This window comes from Lynx canadensis, chromosome D2 (assembly GCF_007474595.2).
Source record: "Lynx canadensis isolate LIC74 chromosome D2, mLynCan4.pri.v2, whole genome shotgun sequence".
Classification (NCBI taxonomy): domain Eukaryota; kingdom Metazoa; phylum Chordata; class Mammalia; order Carnivora; family Felidae; genus Lynx; species Lynx canadensis.
The window spans coordinates 28,045,810-28,068,280 of NC_044313.2; the positions used below are offsets into that span (position 1 = coordinate 28,045,810).

The 22,471-nt window shown below is 41.7% G+C and overlaps 1 protein-coding gene across 3 annotated transcripts in view; it reads right to left on the reverse strand.

Annotated features, from left to right (window-relative positions):
* Positions 1 to 138: 138 nt before the first annotated feature.
* The window catches only part of SLF2 (SMC5-SMC6 complex localization factor 2), a 52,912-nt gene continuing 30,579 nt past the window's right edge, over positions 139 to 22,471 (reverse strand). The window contains exons 15-22 of one of the 3 annotated variants that reach the window (XR_003972994.2): positions 22,050 to 22,137; positions 20,672 to 20,803; positions 20,153 to 20,230; positions 16,653 to 16,739; positions 13,828 to 13,896; positions 5,998 to 6,378; positions 5,310 to 5,563; positions 139 to 224 (exon numbers count right to left, since the gene is read on the reverse strand). Coding sequence is in view for 1 of the 3 variants with exons in the window: in XM_030335478.2 (XP_030191338.1) it covers positions 10,982 to 11,017; positions 13,828 to 13,896; positions 16,653 to 16,739; positions 20,153 to 20,230; positions 20,672 to 20,803; positions 22,050 to 22,137 (490 nt within the window). In the remaining 2 variants the exon portion in view is untranslated. Of the gene's footprint in view, positions 225 to 5,309; positions 6,379 to 7,724; positions 11,018 to 13,827; positions 13,897 to 16,652; positions 16,740 to 20,152; positions 20,231 to 20,671; positions 20,804 to 22,049; positions 22,138 to 22,471 lie in introns of those variants that run through there. The other 2 variants (XR_003972993.2, XM_030335478.2) reach the window with 2 other exon arrangements.

The following is a 22,471-nucleotide window of genomic DNA, read 5'->3' on the forward strand; positions in this document are numbered from 1 at the left end:
AGGGAGGGTCCTGGAATCGAGGGGACATGGAATCACAGGGTTGTGTGGCCATGGAATCCCAGGTTAGAGATCAGAGGGAGGGATGGATCACATACTGCTTTTCTGCATCAAATACAAACTCCATGGTGGGAAGGAGTTGTGGGGTCATAAGGGGGTTGTAGGTCACTGATGGGGTCACCCTGCCCCGACAGCAGGACTAGTTCTGGTTCTCTGAGGTCCGTTTTCTAAAGAAAAAAACAGGGTAGAAAAGCTCTTTTATCTGTGTGTGTGTGGAAGGTAGATGGCATTACCCCCAGACTTCAGGGGGCACTGGTGGGAGGGACCACAGAACTCCTACGTCAGGATTGGCTCACTGTCGCTCTGTCCACTTCTCTGCTCTGATGCAAGTTGGGTAGAACTTGCCCTCCTTACAAGACCCTAGACTCCTCCCAACCCGAACCCAAAGTATCCACCCTCCTCTGGCCAATTCAGAGGCTAAGCTAGGCCTCCGTCTCGGGTGGAGCTCCGTTTTCAGAGAGAATGCCTTCTCCTCCCAACAATGGGACCAACTTGGGGCAGCAGCTGCCCCTGCTGCCTGCGGGGGTGCCTTATGCAAGAAAGCTTGGCAGAGACATTTAATGGGCCTTTGTTGATTTTGTCCTGTTTTCCCTTTGTTTTTTTCTTTTCCCTGGCCCGAGAGCTCCCTCTGGAATCTCTCTTTAATTAGACACTTCTCCTCCTCAGCATTCCTCTCCGAGGGGGTGCACATCTCTACTCTGCCCATGCGAGTCTGTACTGCACTCTCTGGCTAGGCATCCACACGTGTCCCTACCTGCAAATAGGCATTCATAGACATGGTGGGGGGCGGGTATCTGGGGCCCCCTGGCTGCACTGCACAGGTGTAACGTCTATGCAGGATGCTCTAGTGTGCAAGGCCAGTTGAGATAAAAGCAACATGGAAATGGTGAGTGATGGGAGCTCTTGGCCACCTCCCCTGGCTTACCCTGGAGACTATTCCACACCTGGACTCTCTCTCAAGTCATGTGGGGATGGGGTGGAAGTAGGTGGCAGATCTCCCCTGACCCCTGTAATAGGCCTGATCTCTGAGGTGGCTCTTGAAGGCTTCCTGGACTGGGCTGGGTGTGGAGGAAGCCTGACCCACCCAATCTCATCAGACACCCACAGATACAGCCACAAGGGCCACTGGCCTCTCCCCTCCTTTCCAGGTCAAATATTAACTATGTGGCCTTGAGGCGAGGGGAAGGACTAGGATCCGGCCAGAGGGAAAACAGGAATTTGGAGCATTTATTCAAGAGGTAAAGGTCAGCACTGTAGTGGTCAGAGCCCAGAGGGGGAGAATATAGTATGAGTGTAGAGAAGAGTGTAGACTAGAGGGCGTCAGCTCCTCATCTGGGGGCTGGGCAGCACGAGGCCCCAGGCAAACTGCCCATGCCCCACCCCTCACTGTGGAGGCACACCTGTTTACCTTTGGGGCCTCCTATTTGCTTAGTGCAGAAGTGGAGTGGGGGGTGGAGAGGGAGCCCTACGGCTATGAGGTATCAGGCTCTAGGACTGGGCAGGAGGAACACGCTCCAGGTTAGAGAAACCACTCAGAGTGTGGTTCATGGCAGAAGTCACACATGTCCAGAAGGGGGTGATGTGCACACAATAGGTGCACATACACACATGTTCACAGAAGAGCTGTGAACAAATGTACTCATAGGAGAGTCATGCACACATACATTCACAGGGAGGTTTGTGCACGCATATGCTCATATAAAGGGCCTGCCAGATGCGTTCATACACATTGACAAATAAGGCTCTATTCACATATTCTCATCCATTCATTCAGCAGATCGCACAGCCTCAGAAGTTAAGGAGGGTTATAAATCCACACGTGTGCATATGAAGGATTGTACACCTATTCACAGAAAGGTCGTGCACATACATATGTGTAGGGACATGCACACAAACCCACTGATACAGTAGGTCAGGCATGTTCATGTTAACAGAAGGGTCAAGTACATGTATGTTCACACAGTGCTCAGACACACAAATTACATGTGTGCAGAGGCAGCATATGTTCAAACAGGGGTCCAGTTCTCACTGCAGGGTTGGAGGCTGCCAGTGTCCACTGAAGTGCAGAGCAGCACTACCTCCCTTCCTCAAAGTCCCAATTTTAAGGCCAGATTCCAAATGTGTGTGTGTGTGTGTGTGTGTGTGTGTGTGTGTGTGGTGATGTAGGGAGGCATCTGACCTCAGATGTTCAAATGCAACGGGCTTCTCTGCAAAGGAAGGGGTACCTAACCCAGACGGAAGGAGGCCCCTCGCTTTAGCAAAAGAAAGATGGAATGGAACTTAGCACCGCTCCACTCCCCTGTATGCTGCCGTTCTAGATATGGGAGTTGGGCAGGGGCTCTCAGCCTCCATTTAACCTGTTGGGAGGGAGGGCGGGGCTAAACGGGGGGCGGAGCGGCTGCCCTCCCTCCCCCAGTGGCGACAAGGCTTCAAGGTCTCCAGTCTACACCCCACACTCCACCCCCAGTTCCACAGTTTGGGTTCCTCCCTAGGGCCAGCCCCCTGAACTCTGATCACCTTCCGAGTATTAGATCCTAGGGCTCAAGAAACTGAGGAACGGAGGCACCCCCTCCCCCCCAAAACAGGATCGATGTTGGATCAGCAGGCTCTCGACCTTCATCCCAGACGTCCACCTGCTTAGTGTAGGCGGCATTCCCCTCGGCCCAGTAGGATGGCCGTCTCTTCTGGCCTGAGAGCCCTTCCCCCGCTACCCTCTCCTTCCATCATCCTGGACAGTATGAGGGTCTTCCCTCTCCTCAGATCTAACCTCTGTCTCTACTGCTGCAGCTCGAGGACAAGCTCTCCTTCGATCCCGCCGGACGCCAGGAGACGTGACCCAGATCCCGGGGAACACTGTTCGCCACGCGGGTCCCCGCCCCGCGCCGGTCCCCGACTCCGCGGTGGCGGGTCTGCGCCCTGCACGGCAGGAGGCCTGGCCCGCGCCCCTCCAGCGCCTTTATAGCAGGACCCGGGACTTGACGGTGAGAAAGGCCTGGCCCAGCTTGGAGGGTGGAATGGATGTGGGGAAGGCCTGGCCTGGCCTCCGCCCCCCGGCCCAGGCCCCGCCGCCGCCCGCGCTCCCTGCCTCTCTCACCTTTGCGCTTGGATCCCCGGCCATAGAGACGGCGACGCGCTGCTCCGCGGCCCCACAGCACCAGCTGCGGGAGGAAGGGGCTGCGGCCGGAGGCGGGGCGGGGGGTGGAGGCGGAGCCGGGGGTGGGGCGGGGGCTGGAAGGCGGGGCCAGGGAGGCGGGGCCGACAGGGTGGGGTGCAGGGAAGGGCGCCGCTCTCTTCTTTCGCGCCCCCCACCCTACACAATAAAGGTTTGAGGCCAAGGCTCACACGGCCTCCGGGCATCTGGCGTCCTCCACCCTCAAGGGCAGCAGCACCAGTATCGCCCCCTGGTGGTGGCCTCACCACCCCTGCGCTCTCTCCATGGGCTTCTGGCCCACCTTGCCTCCCCTCTAACCCCAGGACCCCTCTGACTTGCCTACTGCTGGGGACTTGCAAACCTGTTCTCTGGGGGCTTAACTTTCCGAGGGCCCTCTGACCAGTCTTCTAATATGGACCTCACTTCTTGCGTTCCTGCTACGCTCTTGGGCTCTCTGCTCAGGGTGCTGAGGGCCAAGGGTAGGTGGAGGCCAAGCCTTGGGGGCAGCTCTGAACATAGAACTGGGTCTGGATTCCCAGCTTCACAGCCTCCGGCTGCCTGGTCCTTCAGCTTGACTGTGAGTGGGTGAAAGGAGTTGGGCTTGGAAGGATGAAGTAACAGCTTGGCAAGAAATTCACACAGAAAATGCTGTTTTTCTGAATAAGCCACAATCGTTTGTACCTGTCCATTCAACCAAACCTTTTAGTAACGGGGTTCACCTCCTCAGGGACTGGGTCACTCGGATAACTGCCTTCCTTCCCTTCCAGCTCATGTTGAACATCATTCGTACTCCAGATCTTCCAGTGAACTCTCCTCATAGGCAATTAGACATTCTGTCTGTCCCTCCTAGGCTCAACCACCTCACCCCGCAGCGATCTAGGAAGCCCCCCTCATAATCAACTCCCCAACTCCTCAGACTCAACCATGATGGTCCTCCCATGCAACATTTGGTGCTGCGGTTTCCCTGCAACTCAGGCCATGCCTCTGCCTCAGGGCCTGTTTAAGACCCCTCTAGGGTTTGAATCAAACCAGAGCTCTAGCCATGACCTGGCCTGCTCCTCCCTCCATCATTTATGCCAGTATTGCAATGGGCCCGAGAGCAGGACTTAAATGATGAAGGCCACAGGGACATAGGTAACTGACTCTTGCAGGTACTTGGGTGTCTGAGCTCTGGAGAGGCAGGGGGTCAGGGAACAGGCAGATGAACACTGGCCTGAGAGAAGGTGAACAAGATTCAAGTGGCTCTTGTCATTATTGAACTGAAGGGACCCTGGGAAAGACATGTCACCCTCTTTCCTGAATATCCCCCAAAGCTAGTTTGGCACTTCATCATATACAGTCTTGTAGTCTGGGCTGCTGTGTGTGACTCCAGATCGCTAGACAGCAGGGCCCACGCTACACTTCCACTTCCCCAGCACTCTAAATAGGATGTGTGTGTATGCGGAGAGGGAGGCAGCTGAGAGAAATGCATATGGTAAAGCGTACACACACACACTTACAAAGACTATCAGGCTACATTTAAAAACACCGTACCCTCATTCTGTCCTGAGGGATTAATAGCCCCATTTTATAGATGGAAAAACGGGCTCTAAGAGGTTAAGTAACTGGCCTTGAAATTCACTGTTGTGTTTACAGAGAGGAGAATCTGTACTGGAAAAACCTGAGAAGAGAGATACAGGGTAAACCTGAAGGGGAATTATCAAAGGCAGAAACATGCACAGACGTATACTGGAGGAGTAGGCAGAAGGGAATGGAAAAGAGAAAAGAAAAGTGAAAGAGAAAAGTGAGTTTGATGTGATGAGATGGGAGGGCTCCTAGTGGGAACTAGAAGGGAAAAGTCAGCAAATAGTTCCAGAAAGACCACAGAAGAAAATCCTGATAGATTAAGGAAGTCCACGTTGGGAAGTCCAGGAAAGCCATGGCTAAGAAAAATAAATCTGCAGTCCTGTGGGCAAGTGGGTTGGGGGTGACAGTGGAGGGAAGGCAGGAAGGCTGCTAGCCCCATCATACCAGACAGGAGACAAATGAAACTGCAGGGGCCCAGTGGGCTAAGAGACGCAGCTCATGTTCTCACAGAACTCACAGCGCTGACTTCAGGTACCTGTGCAGCTGTAGTGATGTGGTGGCAAGTTTAGCATACCACTTGCCTACACTGTGAGGCAAGCCTTTCTCCTCCAAGGCGTACGATGGCAGACTCAGAACCTCACACATTCCAAATGAACAAAATGTGTAAATTACAATGCGGAGTTCCAGCATGGCGCTTGCAAGACAGTAGTTGAGCAGTGTATCTCTGATAACATAGATTTAGATCACAATCCATTTCTCTCTGCTGTCCTTCCACTTCAATCTCTGAACCTAATGAAATGATCAGATGTCATGACAATTAATGGAACTTTCTATGAGAAGCCCCTTTGATGGACCATGCTCTTCTCTGCAATCAAGCTGATAAAATATGAATGAGGGGAATACCGACAGTGGAGGCGACTCAAAATCAAAGCAAGAAACGAACCCTAATCTAGCCATGGATCTGTGTCCTGGGACACAGGCAGGGCATTCTTTGAGCAGGTCGTTAGTCATCCTTAAAGTCACTAACCCCAGCTCTTCACAGGGTGGCTGTGAGAGGACCCCATCTGAAAACCTTCTGTTGTACTTCACAAGCACGGAACATAAAAAGTGCTTTTGTTTTTGCTAGACTATTCTCCCCAACTCCGCTGTAAGAAAGTGGCTGTTGTCCTCAGCCACCTACACACCAGTGTTTGCTCCAGGCTTCGCACAGAGCAGTTACTCACTGTAGCAGGGATCCTAGGTGAAGGGGGTAGGTATGAACTCCTGAAACTTGAGCAGAGGTTCCCTGAGGCAAAGAACTCTGGCCTAGTCAAGTTGTCCTGCTTCCTGTTCACTGTGGCAGCAGCATTTCTGTTCCTGCTTTGCCATCTCCACCTCTGGTTTGCCCAGCACTCTCCCTTTGGGTGGCGTGATCTTTACTTTGGCCATATGTATAGCTGAGGTGCTTCTTCGGTAGGGACTGTCACCAGGGCACCAATGCTGTAGTCTCACTGTTCCACTGTGTCTCAGAAGCCTGTTTTGCCTGTTAAGTTTTCCTCCCAGCCAGTCGTCTTGGAGTCAGACCCAAAGCTGGGCCTTCTGGTTTGCCCTCTCTTGACTCCAGCCTGGGGAATGGTTAGCAAGGAAAAGGGAGTGTCAGGACATGTCCACAAATGCTGGAAAATCACCAACCACCACCCCTTCTCAGTATTAGCATGCTGAGTCCTAAAAAACGTCACAAACTTATATATATATATATATATATATATATATATATATATATATATATATTCTTTTTTAACCAGTAGAGACAGAGCTGGACAGAGAAGCCTCTGAAGCTGTCAGAAGGCATAGAGCACACCCACACTACAATTTTAATATCTGGTTTGCTTAGATGTCAGTGAACTGCACCCCCGCTCCCACCAAGTGCCTTAAGTTCAATTTTAGCTGTCATTTGAGAAGAGCTTTGAATTGGAGCTAAATAATAACACTTAGCATATATGTCAGGCACCTTGCTAAGAACTTTTCATGGATTAGTTCACTTAATCCTCACAAGTTCTGAGATAGACATCATTATTATTTCTTTTAACAGATGAAGAAATGAAGGTTCAGACAAGTAACTTGACAAAGATCAAGGGTTTGGCATGGTCAGTCTGGGATCTGAGGTCAGGACTAAGGTCAAGGTCAAGGCTCTTAACTTGCACAAGGCTGTACTGCCTGTCTCTCTGTACTTCAGGCAGCACCTATGCTTCCACCTGGCTGTCACTCCCCCCACCTCTAAAATGCTCACAAGTGGTCTCCTCCAAACCAGCCTGTCAGAAGACAGAAATACTGGTATGGTTCTGGAAACTGAGGCCTCTGGTAACCCTTCTATAAGCTCATTAACAGTTTCTCCTGTGAGTTGTCAACCTGTGTCTCCCCTCAGCTGGCATACCCACAACTGTATCTGCATGGCAGGTTGGAGGTGGTCCCGAGCCCTGCCTCTGCATTGTATGGCTTCTCCTTTCTTTGCCCTGGGCTCTAGAACAAGGGAGCCAGGCCAATGGTATTCCTTTCCGGTCCACTTTGCTGAGCACCAAAGTATTTTCACCTGGATACCAGAAAGGTAAGAGTCAGGAGAGCTCTGTGTTGTTCGCCACTGAATCCTCAAGAGTGCCTAGCATGTAGCAGGTACGCAATAGTTGTTGATGAACCTAGTGAATGGGGTAATGGAAGAATGAGATTACTGAATTGTTGACTGCCAAGTATGCAGCAGATTATTATATGGGTTATGTAAAAGTGAACTGTGTGCTACTATAGCTTTATGTTTTCCAGAAATAGGAGACATCAAGCTAAAAGACAGACCGAAGAATCCAAAGCAAGAGGGGAAAAAAATTCAGTTTAAAAACTAGGGGATGGGGCAGGGGAAGAAACAGCACATTCCAGAGACTTCACCATTCCCCACTCCCAAACAAATATTACCAAACACATGTTCAAACTGAGAAAAAGCATTTTTAATAACACACACATACATTCATGGGACTTTAAACAAGATGTAGTAAAAAAATCTTTAAAAAAAAAAAGGAAAGAGGAAAAGAAATCTGCATTTACTTTTGAACTGCCTAAGAGCTGGTGGATTAACTCACTGACAGGACTGCCCAGGGAAAACAAATGCACAGATAATGAGGTGCACCAACACTGTTAATGAGTAAGAAATAACAACCACGGTTCATGCTCTACATGCCCAGCCACCGGTACCCTAATCTTGCCTCCTTAGAGACAAACCAGGACAGTCCCTTCCCTAATTTTCCAACTCAGTCACTTGTTAATGGGTCACCTCTTAAATTTTTTATTTTTAAATTTAAAAATTACCCTTGGTTTAAAGACTCCACACATTATTACTGGCCAGTCCCCACCAACTATACTTGTTTTGATAGAAATAAAAATGCAAATGCTCTAACTGAGCCTGGATGACAACACATCTTTATCTCTCTTTTACATCTGGGGAGATTTTTGTGAAGTCAAAAGCAAGCTATTATTTGTACTGCAAAACAAAACCAAACGCCAACCTTCTGAAAGGTGACAAAGGCACCACTGCCATCAGGAGATAGGAAATGTACAAATGCTGTTACTTTACTGCTACATAGATGCGTTTTGTGCACAGAGAGCCTCTTCACTTAACATGATATAACGAATAGAATTATTATTTTCTGATAATGAGAAAAACAGTTTAGAAAAGGCAAACAGTTACACACAAAAGCATAAACACTTACAAGTACCTTAATTTTTAGCTTGCAAGAAGGGTAATAAGTTTGACATACATATCCAGAAAATTAGACAAGATTATTTTTGGCACAGTAATATTGCCAAACACACCACCACTCAGTGCAAGCTTTGTTTGCCAAGTCCCAAAAGTGGCCTGACATTCTCTGTGCAATGAACATCTTCTCCCCCGCTACCATCCCATTCGCTGGGCAACAACAGCAGGAGGGAGACAAAACATGGGGACTCAAGAGGGAGAAGGATAATCCTTGATTTGGGAGAAAAGTCATGGGCTACTTGTGCTAGAAGAGAATCACAGGATTTGTATGAGAACCCAATGCAAATACTGACTGGAGTATGACCTGGAGATGGAGATATCTAACCAGAGTCATAAATACAAGGGCCCAAACCGATGTCTGGCCATTTTAAAAGGGACAGATGAAGTCTTTTTCTCTAATGAAGAAAGGCAATTAAAAATAGAGACTTTTCTTATTGGAACTGCTAAATAAAAATGTATCAAAGTGGTTTTAAATTTGATGAGCAGTTATCTGTTGAAACTGCGATACAAAAGGGTCACTTAAAAAAAAACCTGAATAACCCACTTGTCCCCCCGTCAATGTACACGATTAGAAAATATTTACACACTGTAATTACAAGCAATATAAGCAGTATTTTATACTTTGAGATTTTGTACACTTTACACAATGCAAAATGAGAAAAATATGAACACTTATAAAATTACACAGAAATAATGTATCTACAAAGTATTAAATTACAAAGAGTGAAAGCCCCCATTGTTGGGCAGATAGATGCCAGAGTTTCAAGCTTCTGTCAAATAGAACTCTTTGTATCTATCTCATTAACCATAAGTGGCATTTTCTAATAATACCCTTGAGAGGTAGTATCAAGATAATAATATTCTTACCAGTAAACTCAACACAGAATAAAACTTTTGTTGGTCTGACTCTTGGAGCCTCATTCAGCTGGGGTTCTTGGGAACTGGATTTACTAAGTCTTCCCTATAAAATCTCTAACTGCTCAATGCCTGACATGGGCTCAAAAGTTATTTATACTATTGTAAATGATAAATTTAAGATAAAATGCTTTTTTCTCCTAAGCCTCAATTTAGAGGTAGAAAGCTATTTTGTCAAAATTTATTTTCTCCCCTCTCAAATCATAAACGCGCAGTCCAATTCCCTTCCTCTCCATCGTCCTTCCCCCACCACAACTGGAGACATGAGAATGCTCAGGAAAGCAGTGTCATCCAAGTCAACATTGAAAGAAAAAAGTTGGCATTTTCATTCAAGAAACAAACCGTCCTAAAAGGACAATCAACAAAAGAATTTTTCAGTTAGCTAGTAAGAGTCTATTACTACCAAAGGCTTCAAAGGGCCCTTGGGCTAAGATCAGCATGTGCACTTCTACTAACCCTCCACCATTTAAACCAAAGGATGGCTTTCCAGTGTTTAAGAATTTAGAGCAGCTGTGGTTTTCAAGTGCAACAACTTTAAAATACAAGCACACACAACGTGTGCAATATTCCAAAGAATAAACTCCATCCAGGTCTCTACCAAGCTTATATACTCATGAAAGTACGGTTTTTGGAAACTTGTCCAGATCGTTAAGCTTCTATAATATAGACTTCTGTAATATGGCTAACCAAGGGCCAGAATTCTAAGATTTAGCCAAGGATCTAAGATTTAACCAGTATTTAAAAAATATATATACACTTAAAAGGAATCCAAAACAAACGGCATATGAATGTTTTGGCATAAAAACGGAGATACTATTTTATAGCTTAACTTCTTCCCCTTAAGGAGGATCTAACACTATACCAAATTTCTGTTTCTCAACTCTTTAAATGTATTTTAAAAACCTAACAGATTTATAATCTTGAATAGTGAAGGAAAATGTATGGATTGAAATCTCCCTGTGGTTTATAGGAGTTACAGAAAAGATTTATCCTTTTTGTTATTAAACTCAGTTCTAAGATTTCTTTTTGAGTCCTAAAATAACCAAGAGAAAATTAAACTCAACTGGAACTTGGTCTTGATTTCCATGTCCAACTGCTCAAGTTGGTCCAAACCCTTTCCTACATATTTCCTGTGATTATCCAAGTGCCATAAATACAATCCAAAAAAAAAAAAAAAAAAAAAAAAAAAAGGATAACTGGCTTACAATTTAACAAGAGCAGTTAATAGGGGCAGATTCGACATGCAACTATTAGCTGCTTCTACCCCTCCCCTCTTGTTATAGGATTCTGCTGTTTTTAAAAGGCCAGTTGCCTTAAAATTAAGCAGATCACGTTTCATATCTGCTTCAGAAATGGCAATTTCTTCATTACCAGCTTCATACTAGACATTCAAGTGGCACATTGCAGCGCATTTTCTAAGCATTCCACTGGAGTTTGTAGTATTCTTTCTACTCCTCTAGGAAAAACTCTTATTGACTTTCTCTTGGTTCATATTTTTGCTGCTTCAACTCCTGTTAAGAATCTGGTACCCAGAAGTCATGAAGCTGCCCCTAGAAAAGGGAAGGGGGGGGGGGGAAACAGGACAAAGTGAAGTCAGATTATGAATTAATCCTTATAAAACTAACCATCAAACAGGCTTTTGATAAAAAAAGCAGTAACATCTTTATATTGTATGTTTCTCTGAAAATTTATGGTAATCAATTTTCACATTTTGTGGTCTAACTTTAAATTAAAAAAAGTATAAAATAAAAGCAAGATGTTTTCCTCACCAACACCTATGTGGAGAATCACATTTGAGAAGATTAAGTAAAATGTTAGGCTGACTAATATAAAAGTTTTGGTATTAAATTCTTTTGTTTTAATTCCACATTAGCAAAGATGGCCAGCCTAAAATCTTTCGCGATTAGAAACCGAAACAACAACAACAAAACATTCATCAGCTTAAGATTTCTCAAAGGTTTCTTCTCTAACAGAGCATGCGTATCTTATGAAGGGCAACTACAGCAAAAGAGTTAAAATACAAAATACAGAGATTACTTTTCTTAATTAATCTTCACTGTTCCTGTTGCTTTGATATAAAATATAAACAACTGCTAGGTCCTAGCTACTGAAATTATGGTCCCTGGACCAGAAGCACTGCCATCTATCTGAGAACCTGTGAGAAACGCAGCATTTCTCAGGTCCCACTCCACACCTATCAAGTCAAAATCTGCATTTCAGCAAGTTGATGCCTGTGCATATTAGAATTTGAGAAATCACATTTTTATTTATTTTTAACATATTAAAAAAATGTTTATTTTGAGAGAGGGAGAAAGCACGTGCGCACAAGTGGGTCAGGGGCAAAGAGAGACAGAGGGAGAGAGAAAATCTTAAGCAGGTTCTGTGCGATCAGCGCAGAGCTCCTAGCGGGGCTTGATTCCTCAAACCATGAGATCATGACTGGAGCTGAAATCAAGAGTTGGATGTTCAACCAATTGAGCCACCCGGGTGCTCCGAGAAGCATCGTTTTAGACAACAACGTATCAGTTAGTTTGTATGTAAAAGGCAAATTTATAGTATGGCAAATTTAATACCAGGTGCTTATGCCCCTCTTAAGCAAAGTCCCCTTAGATATGACACTAAAAGCCTAAGTAACAAAAGGAAAAATAATAAAACTGGACCTCATCACAGTTAAAAAACTTTTGTTCTAACAAGTGATACCATCAAGGCAATGAAAAGACAACACACAGAACTGGTGAATATATTTGCAAATTATATACTTAACAAGGGATTTGTCTTTGGAACAAATGGAGAATTCTTTTTCTTTTTTTTTTTTTGAACTTTTAAGTCTATTTATTTTTGAGGGAGACAGAGACAGTGTGAGCAGGGGAGGGGCAGAGAGAGAGGAAGAGCGAGAGAAAATCCCAAGCAGGCTCTGCACTGTCAGCGCAGAGCCTGATGCGGAGCTCGGACTCACAAAACTGTGAGATCATGACCTAAGCTGAAACTGAGATTCAGAAGCTTAACCAACTGAGCCACCCAGGCACCCCCAATTTTTTTTAAGTTTATTTATTTATTTTGAGAAAGAGAGAATGAGCTGGGGAGAGGGGCAGAGAGAGAGGATCCCAAGCAGGCTCTGCACCATCAGTGCAGAGCCCGATGAACAATTCAAACTCATGAACTATGAGATTATGACCTGAGCCGAAATCAAGAGTTGGATGCTTAACCAATTGAACCACCCAGGTGCCCCAAAAACAGATGGAGAATTCTTACAATTCAATAATAAAAAGATAAAAACCCAATTAAAAAACAAGCAAAGGATTTCAACAGACATTTCTCCAAGGAAGCTACATGAATGGACAACAAGCATACGAAATGTGAATCAAAACCACAAGGAGATTCTACTGTTTAACACCTTACTATGGCTATAATAAAAAACAACAGATAATAACAAGTGCCAGCACGAAAGCGGAGAACTTAGAAACCTCATACATTCTGGTAGCAATGTAAAATGGTGCACTTCGGAAAACAGTCTGGCAATTCCTCAGAGCATTTAACACAGAATTACCATATGACTCAGCAATTACATTTCCAGGTATACACCCCAAATCTTTTCATTTGAAAACATGTTCACAAAAACCTGTGTAAAGTTATTCATGGAAGTATTATTCAGAATAGCCAGGAAGTGGAAACAACTCAAATGTTCATCTAAAAAGTGGATAAACCAAATGAGATATATCCATACAATGGAATATTATTTGGCAATAGAAGGGACATATGTGGTAGCTGGATTCACCTAACAGATTGTGAAAGAAGCCAGTCATAAAAGACCACCCAGTATATCATTTCACATCCATGATATGTGAAGAATAGGCAAATCTATACAGACAGAAAGAGCAGTGGTTGTCTTAAGGCTTGGGAAGAGTTGGTAATAGAAATTCAGGTGGTTGGGGAATGGGCAGTGACTGCTAATGGGTTCTGGGATTTCTTTTTAGCGTAACAAAAATGTTTTAAAGTATATTAAAAATTTGGTAGTGATGGTTACACCACTCAGTACATATACTAAAGACCACTTTAAATGAGTGAAATGTATGATACGTGAATTTCTTTACAGAAAGATGTAAAGAAAAATGCTCCTGAAGAAATAACCCCCTTTTGATGCAATGTAACATTTTAAAATGGGCTCAATAGTCTCTGGAAATAAATTAATATAAAGCAAACAAAAACTAAAAAACATATACACACTACTGTATGGGAGTTTTCAGTTTATCTTAAGATACCAAGAAGCAAGTGCTGTGTCATATTTTTTACGAACAGTATGAAGAAATGCCATTTAGCAAAACTACTAAGAATAAAATAAAATTGTTTAATAAAATGACACCTGAGTAGGCCGACAGTTCTGGATTATTTCCTGCCATTTTCCATGTATCCTGGCAACCAGGTCTTTTACCTTAAAACATCAAAAAGGGGAAAAGGGATCAGATCAAAACATTCTTAACTAAAATCAATTTAATGTTTTATACAAATTATCTGATAGTTATGACAGGCCCACACCCAACAATTCAACTTAATTTTGTCAAGAAAGAGAAAATAAACTACTCATCTTCTGGCTTTCAAATCATAGTGATTAATAATAAGACTTTTCTTGATCACCATAATCTAAATTACTGAATGCTTAAGACTCTATTCTCCCATTAGTTACCAAAGATCATCCAGAGAAAAACATATTCCCTGCCTTCAAGACACTTATATTTTCAACATGCTGGCTTTTGAACACCCACATAGAGAAGCTGAAGTGTGGGCTTTGTTATAGGCCCGAAGACTTTGGCTGTCCCCTGCCTTTCCAACTTCTATTTGAAAGACTTGAGGCCACAAAAATGGTTGTCATTTGCTCCTTTCCACATATTGGAACATCCAAGATTCACTGTTACGTCTCTCTAGGTATCTGCAAAGTACTATGAATCTTATTATTATTATTTTTTAACATTTTTTCACGTTTATTCATTTTTGAGAGAGAAAGACAGAGGACGAGTGGGGGAGGGGAAGAGAGAGAGAGAGGGAAACACAGAATACGAAGCAGGTTCCAGGCTCCAAGCTGTCAGCAAGAGCCCAATGCGGGGCTTGGACCCACGTCGAGGTAACAGACTGAGCCACCCAGGCACCCCTATTATTATTTTTTAAATGTTTATTCATTTTTGAGAGACAGAAAGAGACAGAGAGAGCGCACGGGAGTGCGTTCAAGCATGCCCCAGTGGGGGAGGGGCAGTGAGGATCTGAAGCAGGTTCTGTGTTGATAGTAGACAGCCTGATGTGAGGCTCGAACTGACAAATCATGAGATCATGACCTGAGCCGAGCTGAAGTCGGATACTTAACCAACTGAGCCACCCAGGCATCGCTATGAATCCTCTTTAAGTACCAAGTATATTCCTGCATTTGAAGGTTTAGTAAGACTGTCTGATAAGTCAAACTTTTCAACCACTCTAGAGATACTCAATAAGCTCTTAAACATAATTGCTTGAGAAAAATGTTTTCAACAAGTCAGGAATTTTATAGCTGCTTTAAGGTCTGTTTCCCCCCACTTCCCCTTTAGAGTTCGGCAGATTCAGTTTCTCCAAAACAATCACCTTTTCTACTACGGGCTGTGAAGAGGCAACTTCTCAGCAGAACCATCCTCTGAAGCAATTTCCATACATCTCTGTGCTCTCTCCACTCTTAAGTAAGAGAAGCCCTGGCACCAGTCTATCCTGACCCTTGGCTTTAAGAAACAGAAAACTTGGGTGGTCCTCTTTCCTCTTTTGGCATATCTGTCAGCAACAGCCACTACCACCAAGTTTTACGGGCCAGTAACTCGAGTCAATGTTCAAAAGCATGTGCTTCTCTGAAACTACGGTTTCCACTCTAAGGCAAAGAGCTATCCCCTACATATTTCTGAAAATCTGCAATCTGATACAACTCCATTAGCTGCTCATCTTTGTATTTAACTTAAATCTACTAAAATAAATACACATACCGAATCCAAACAGGCATTGTTGAAATGGTTAAAGTTTACAGCTAATTAATGTAAGATATAAAGTTACAAAGCTGAAACTTCACATTTAATGATTTATCTAAACACAGTGGCAAAAAAAACCCCACAGCTTTACATTACAAATGCTAAAAGGTGATTTGGAATAAAAAAAATCCTTAGAAGAAAAAGCTTTAAAAAAAAGTATTACTTATTTTTGTTTTGGAAAAAACCGTCAAATCATTTTATTAATACTAAAGTTGCTTTCCTAACTCCATTATCATATTCTGCTTTTCTAGTGTCTTTGAATATACTCAATTTTTAAGAAAAAAGTTTATTACCAAGCTTACTGAACCTTTTCCATCCTAGAGCTCAGACTGGGTGATGTAGAACTGAGAAATCTGAAGAATCCTTTTTAATATATCCTCTAATGGAGCATTCAAAGAATAACAGCTAACCTATTTCTTCTCTATGAACAAAAGTTTTCAACCATCACAAAACTTTATAACCACTTTTAAAACTTATATATTTATTTAAACAATGCTTTTAACCCTTGAAACTCACTTAAGCATAAAAGTCTTAATTTGTACAATAGGACAAAAGCTAATAAATTTCATTAGAATTGAAGAATTTTCTCCTTGGCTGTCAGGAGCTTTAGAATAGAGAGTATAGTAAAATGAAAAATGTATTTGTTTCCAGATTTTTTTTCCTTTTATTTTTTGAAGTAATCTCTACGCTTGGGACACCTGCATAGCTCAGTCAGTTAAGCATCTGACTCTTGATTTTGGCTCAGGTCATGATATTGCCATTCATGAGTTTGAGCCCCTTGTTGGGTTTTGCTTGGGATCCTCTTTTCCTTTCTCCCTGCCCCTCCCCTGCTTTCTCTCTCTCAAAAACAAACTTAAAAAAAAAAAAAGTAACCTTAACACTCATTGTGGGGCTCAAACTCACGACCCCGAGATTAAGAGTTGCATTGCTCTATGGACTGAGCCAGCCAGGCGCCCTTCCTTTCATTTTTAATCTAGTTAGAAGTACTTAGTAGAAGCTTCTACTGACTTCTGTTATTAAAAGAGAAAGTCATATTTCCCATCTTATGTGTACTTTTTTTTTAAAGAGAGGCTTATATGTTTCTTTTCCTTAAATATTAACATAATCAAGGTTCAACAACAAAACCTAACAATTCTTTGAAAAACACACTTACCTTAGTTCTATAAAACAGTCTTGCATCTTCCCTAATGTCACACTTAACATGCTTTTCCAAAGCCCCACAGAGATGCACGAAGTGTTTCTGTGCAAAACAAGCATGAGGAATGAAAACAAGTCTGAAGCATTGTAAATTAACAAAGAGATTATGCCGTTAGAACAAAAACCAGTTAAAAATCTGTCATTAACTAGTTAGTGACTTTTGATGTTAACCATCCAACTTAATAGCAGTCGTATCAGTGAAAATAGTAACTGCCACAACAGTAAGACTGTCAAGGTTTACTCCAAGTTGACATAAAAATATACACAAAAATGAAAGTTGTTTTGCTGTATACTAAGCTACACTAATGAAAAATTAATGCTAGAGCTCAGACTATGAAGTAATAATGCTCAGAAATTTAGAGTCCTTTTTTTCTAACACATTCTGTAATTGAATATTCAAATAACAGCTAACTTACTTTTTCTCTATGAACAATACAAGCTTTAAAAGTACTTTTTTGAAAAATTAAGTGTCTTAAGTTTTAGAAGTGTATAGGCCAAAATAGTCATTGTCATATATACACTAAAGTTGAATATACTAAGGTGAGAATATAAATGGACACTTTTGGAAGGGAAATATAATAACCACTATCTTATAATAATTAAAATTTGAAAAATTTACAACCTTTGATCTAGCAATTCTAATTCTAGTAATTTATCCTATAGAAATGCTTATATAGGTTGGTAGATATCTACAAATAAGCATGTTCACGTTAGTACTGGTATAATCACAAAGAGTATAATGTTCATCAAAAAGCTTTTGAAGTACTACCGTTATCAGACAGAAGTGCTAATATCTTAAGGCAAAAAAAGTAAGTTGCAAATATGAACAGTATGACTCCATTTTTTGTTAAGTATATGCACAAATTATGGAGAAATTTATAGGAGGGCACTGGATTATAGGAGTCTTTCACGTTTTACCTTACATAGTTTTAAAACAGTTGAATTTTTTAATAATAATCACTGCTTCTAATCAGAAAAAAATAATTAAAAAAAATGTGAAGACCATGTAAGAACAATATAGATACATGACAATAGATTCCAACCAGGAGAGCAAACATAATTCTATGTACAATAATGTTTATAAAAATACATGAACCAATCACTGCACAAAGAAGGAAACCATGAACAAAATGAAAAGGCAATCTACTGACTAGAAGAAGATATTTGCAAAGGATATATCTGATAAGGGGTTAGTATTCAAAATATAAAAATGCTGAGAAATAATCCAATTAAAAATGTGCTGAATACCTAAAAAGGCATTTTTCCAAAGACGACATACAGCAAATAGGTACATGAAAAAATGCTGAGTATCATTAATTATCAAAGAAACGCAAATCAAAACCACAATGTGATATCACTTTACACCTGTCAAGAATGGCTAGAATCAAGACAAGAAAAAACAAGTGTTGGTGAGGATGTGGGGAAAAGGAACCCTCACATTGGCAAGAATGTGAAGTGGTGTGGCCACTGTGGAAAATAGTATGGAGGTTCCTCAAAAAATTAAATAGAAATACCATATGATTTAGTTATTCCATTACTGAGTGTTTACCAAAGAAAACAAAAACACTAATTTGTTGTCGGTTTGTTTTTGTTTGTTTGTTTTGAGAGAGAGAGAGAGTGGGTGCACAAGCAGGAGAAGGGGAGAGGGAGGGAGGGAGGGAGGGGGGGGGAGGGGGAGAGAGAGAGAGAGAGAGAGAGAGAGAGAGAATGAATCCTAAGTAGGCTCCATACCCAGCACGAAATCATGACCTGAGCTGAAATCAAGAATTCGACACTTAATGACTAAGCCACTCAGGCACCCCCAAAAACACTAATGTGAGAAAAAAAATGAACTCCTACGTTTATTGCAGCATCATTTACAACAGCCAAGAATGGAAGCAACCCAAGTGTCCAGCGACAGATGAATAAAGAAAATGTGATATATACACACAATGGAATAGTACTCAGCCATAAAAAAGAATGAGATGTTGCCATCTGAGACAAATGGATGGACCTAGAGGGTATTATGCTAAGTGAAATAAATCATACAGAGAAAGACAAATGCTGTATGACTTCACTTATAAATGAAACCTGAAAAACATAACAAATGGATAAAAAAAGCAGAAACAGACCTATAAATACAGTGAACAAACTGATGGTTGCCAGAGGTAGGAGGGGTGAGAAGATGGGCAAAATGGTTGAAGGGGAGGGGGAGATACAGGTTTCAAGTTACGGAATGAATAAGTCATGGGGATAAAAGGCACAGCATAGGGAATATACTTAACGGTACCGTAATGGCGCTATATGGTGACAGATGGTAGCTACACTTGTGGTGAGCACAGCATAATACATAAATCTGTCGAATCACTGCATCATACACCTGAAACTAATGCAACATTGTGTGTCTACTTAAAAAAAAACAAAAAAAAACAAAACAAACAAACAACAAAAACCAAGAAAACCCCACATCAACCAGTCTCGTGTCCTTTTCACAATGCCTGGAAGGGGGACCTGCATTGCTCAGTTGGTTAAATATCTGACTTTTGCAGTTTGAGCCCCACCTTGGGCTCTCTGCTGTCAGCCTGGAGCCCACTTCAGAGTCTCTCCTAATCTCTGCACTTCCCCCACTCGCATGCGCTCTCTCTCCCTCTCCCAAAAAGAAAAAAATAAACATTAAAAAAAGTAAATAAATATAAAACAGGTTGGAATACCTAGAGAAACATGAGGACTTAAACAAGAACTTTCTCCAGAAGTACGGATTATGGTAGTTTTAGAAGAACAGAATAATTCAAAATGAAAAGTTTAACGTGGGGGGATAATTAAGAAATGTGTATCTAAAGTAGCCTGACTTACTATCAGTTTAATTCTGAAGGCAAATATTATTTCTTTTTCTTTTTAAATTTTTTTTTCTTTTTTTTCAACGTTTTATTTATTTTTGGGACAGAGAGAGACAGAGCATGAACGGGGGAGGGGCAGAGAGAGAGGGAGACACAGAATCGGAAACAGGCTTCAGGCTCTGAGCCATCAGCCCAGAGCCCGACGCAGGGCTTGAACTCCCGGACCGCGAGATCGTGACCTGGCTGAAGTCGGACGCTTAACCGACTGCGCCACCCAGGCGCCCCGGCAAATATTATTTCTAAAGAAAAAGAAAGTGTAGCGGGAAAAGAGACTGGAAGAAACCAGCTTAGAGCTGGCCCATTTGGTGAGCTTGATTATCTTATTAATGTATTACATTGTTGTCAAGTTATGATGGTTAAATTACACTCCAATAAACAGAACTAGCACGTACTGAAAAAAATTCTTGTCAATGATATGGTTGCAAAGCTACTATTACTTCCCTCTTTTCAGCGTACACTGGGATTTCTATAGCAAACTCAAAGTTAACTTTTACCAAGTTTTCTCCTATGTAAACAACATTCATTCATTCCATCAATAGTGACACTTATGGGAAACAAAATAGCACTAAAAACTACCTACCCGTTGTCCAGAAGAGAAAGAATGAGAACAACTAACTTCACCAACTAAATGAAGAAGAATGTAGGTCAGATAATATGCCTGTTAGAGAAATAAATAAAACAAACACCCATGAATTTGCTAGCATAGATGTCAGCCCAGTTTACAAGTTAGGAGAGTTGCCCAGGAAGGATTAAGAATTTGCTAAAGTTAACTGAGCTGGTATGTAGGGAAATGCCAACCATTTAGCCTAAGCTTCCTGACTCCTAAGTCAAGTGCGTTCCTTTTACCATCTCCTAACTGCCCTAGTAAAGGACTACAAAAAATACTCCCAGTATTAAATTACCAAAAATCATCCTATAACTTCAATTCTCAACTCTCAAGGATAGTGGAGTTTCATGACAGCAAGAAGTAAAAAAATATCATTTACTTTATAACTGTGTTTGCTAGAATGTATCAGAGTCTCTAAATCAGTCTGTAGTTAAAAAGTTGGCATCAGTCATGCTCATATGTATTTTTTTGAAATGACCTAGCCCTGGATACCTGCTTTTCAAGCTCCAAATGAAGGCTATCATCAATAGTGCCATTTGGTTGTTCAGCCCTTTTCTTCAGGACCATTTTCTTCAACAAATCCGACGGTTTCATTTGCACAAGGTAGCGATGTAGGACTGATATCTATTAACAGAAAGAAGAGAAACTGAACAATATGAAGCAATGCAACTGCTCTTTCCCAGTCTACTTTTTTGTCAGTGATCCTCTGTTCATTTGGACTTCTCTAATTTTGCCCCTTTAGCTTTCTTTATAGTCCAGTGATAACGATTCTCCTTTACTTAAAAGTCCTCAACTGCTTAAAAGGGATTTTAAATTAAAAGGTTCAATACTTGTAATGGAGGATAAAAGGTGGAGGAGGAGACTAAATGGCATTACAATGGAGGCAAAAGGGAATGCTTTCTCTGTGAAATTATTTGAAAGTCAGCAAAGCTGAATCTCGCTGTGAAGAGAAGTCACTGAATTCTGAAAAGAATTCTCTTTTGATGGAAGTAGGTATCACTGAAAGGATTGAGAGCTATTTGCCTGGTGGCTCAGAAATGGTCCCCATATATCTGGAATCAAATCGACCAGAACTCTACTATCCCTTTCGATCTCTGTGTCCCTCTGCATCCTGTGCATACTTCTATCATTGTTCTTACTACAATGAACCACAACGGCTGGTTTATTTTGTTTCAACGTAGATTATGTTTTCAAGGGCAGAGTCTCTATCTAACTCATTTTTTCATCCCGAGGACCTGTAGAGAATAGAGTATCTTATACTGAATTGCAGTTCACACAAGAACACATCTAGATCAGATTATACATTGAGTTTTAAAATTCCAACTATGTGTAGGCCCTGTAGCCCCCTTAGTGCTATTAATGTTTGTAAAAAGCTTTCAGGGCCTCTCAGTGGAGCTTTCAGTGGACATGTTTAAACCCACTCACATATATATAATATATTCAGTACTGAACAAGTACTAGAGGACAACCATGTTTAAGCTCTACACCTTAAAGACTAGTATTAAAACAGGTACAAGATGCAATTAATGTACAGTGGTTCTGCAACTTCTAATCCTGTGACAAAACTGCTAATCTTGATAAGGTGAACTAAATAGTCCTATTTATATAGCACATTATGACTTTCCCAGGAGTGTCCACACATTAATTCATCTAATTGTCCACAACCATTCCATATGGTGTTGGGTATGGTATCATCTCCATGTAATGGATCTCATTAGGAAGTACCATTCTAAAGATTACATAAAGAGTGTTATGCCTGAGACTTGAGATCTAACCCCTAGAACTTTTGACCTAAGAAACATCAATTTTCCCTACACCTACCCCACTATCTTTCCCATTTGTAAAAAGAAAGCAGAAATATTATTTATACCTGAAGATTACTGGCATTAGGGATATCTTCATGTTTCTCATCCAAAAGCTTTGAAATAATCACTAGGCTGAGGCACTGTCTCAGTTGCCTGGAATTAGAATTCAAAAGTATTTAAAATGCATTTTAATCAACACTGCTTGAGAAGCAATGAGCCAAAAGTTGTTCTTCTAATTGGAAACATAGCTAATGTTTCAAGAGAAGGTAGTACAAGAATGTATAAACTTCAATAGAACAGTAAAATTTATACGTAAAATATTTGTACGTAAAGTTAGAACTGTGTAAAACTCAGGCAAATCATTAAGAGCCTTTACCTTTGACCATGCGGATTTACTGAGAGAAAACCTATTTTATTGCCCGAATTTATTTTTACTAAAGCAAAAAAAAGAAAAAAAGGAAAAAAGCCAGTTCATTAATTTTCATAT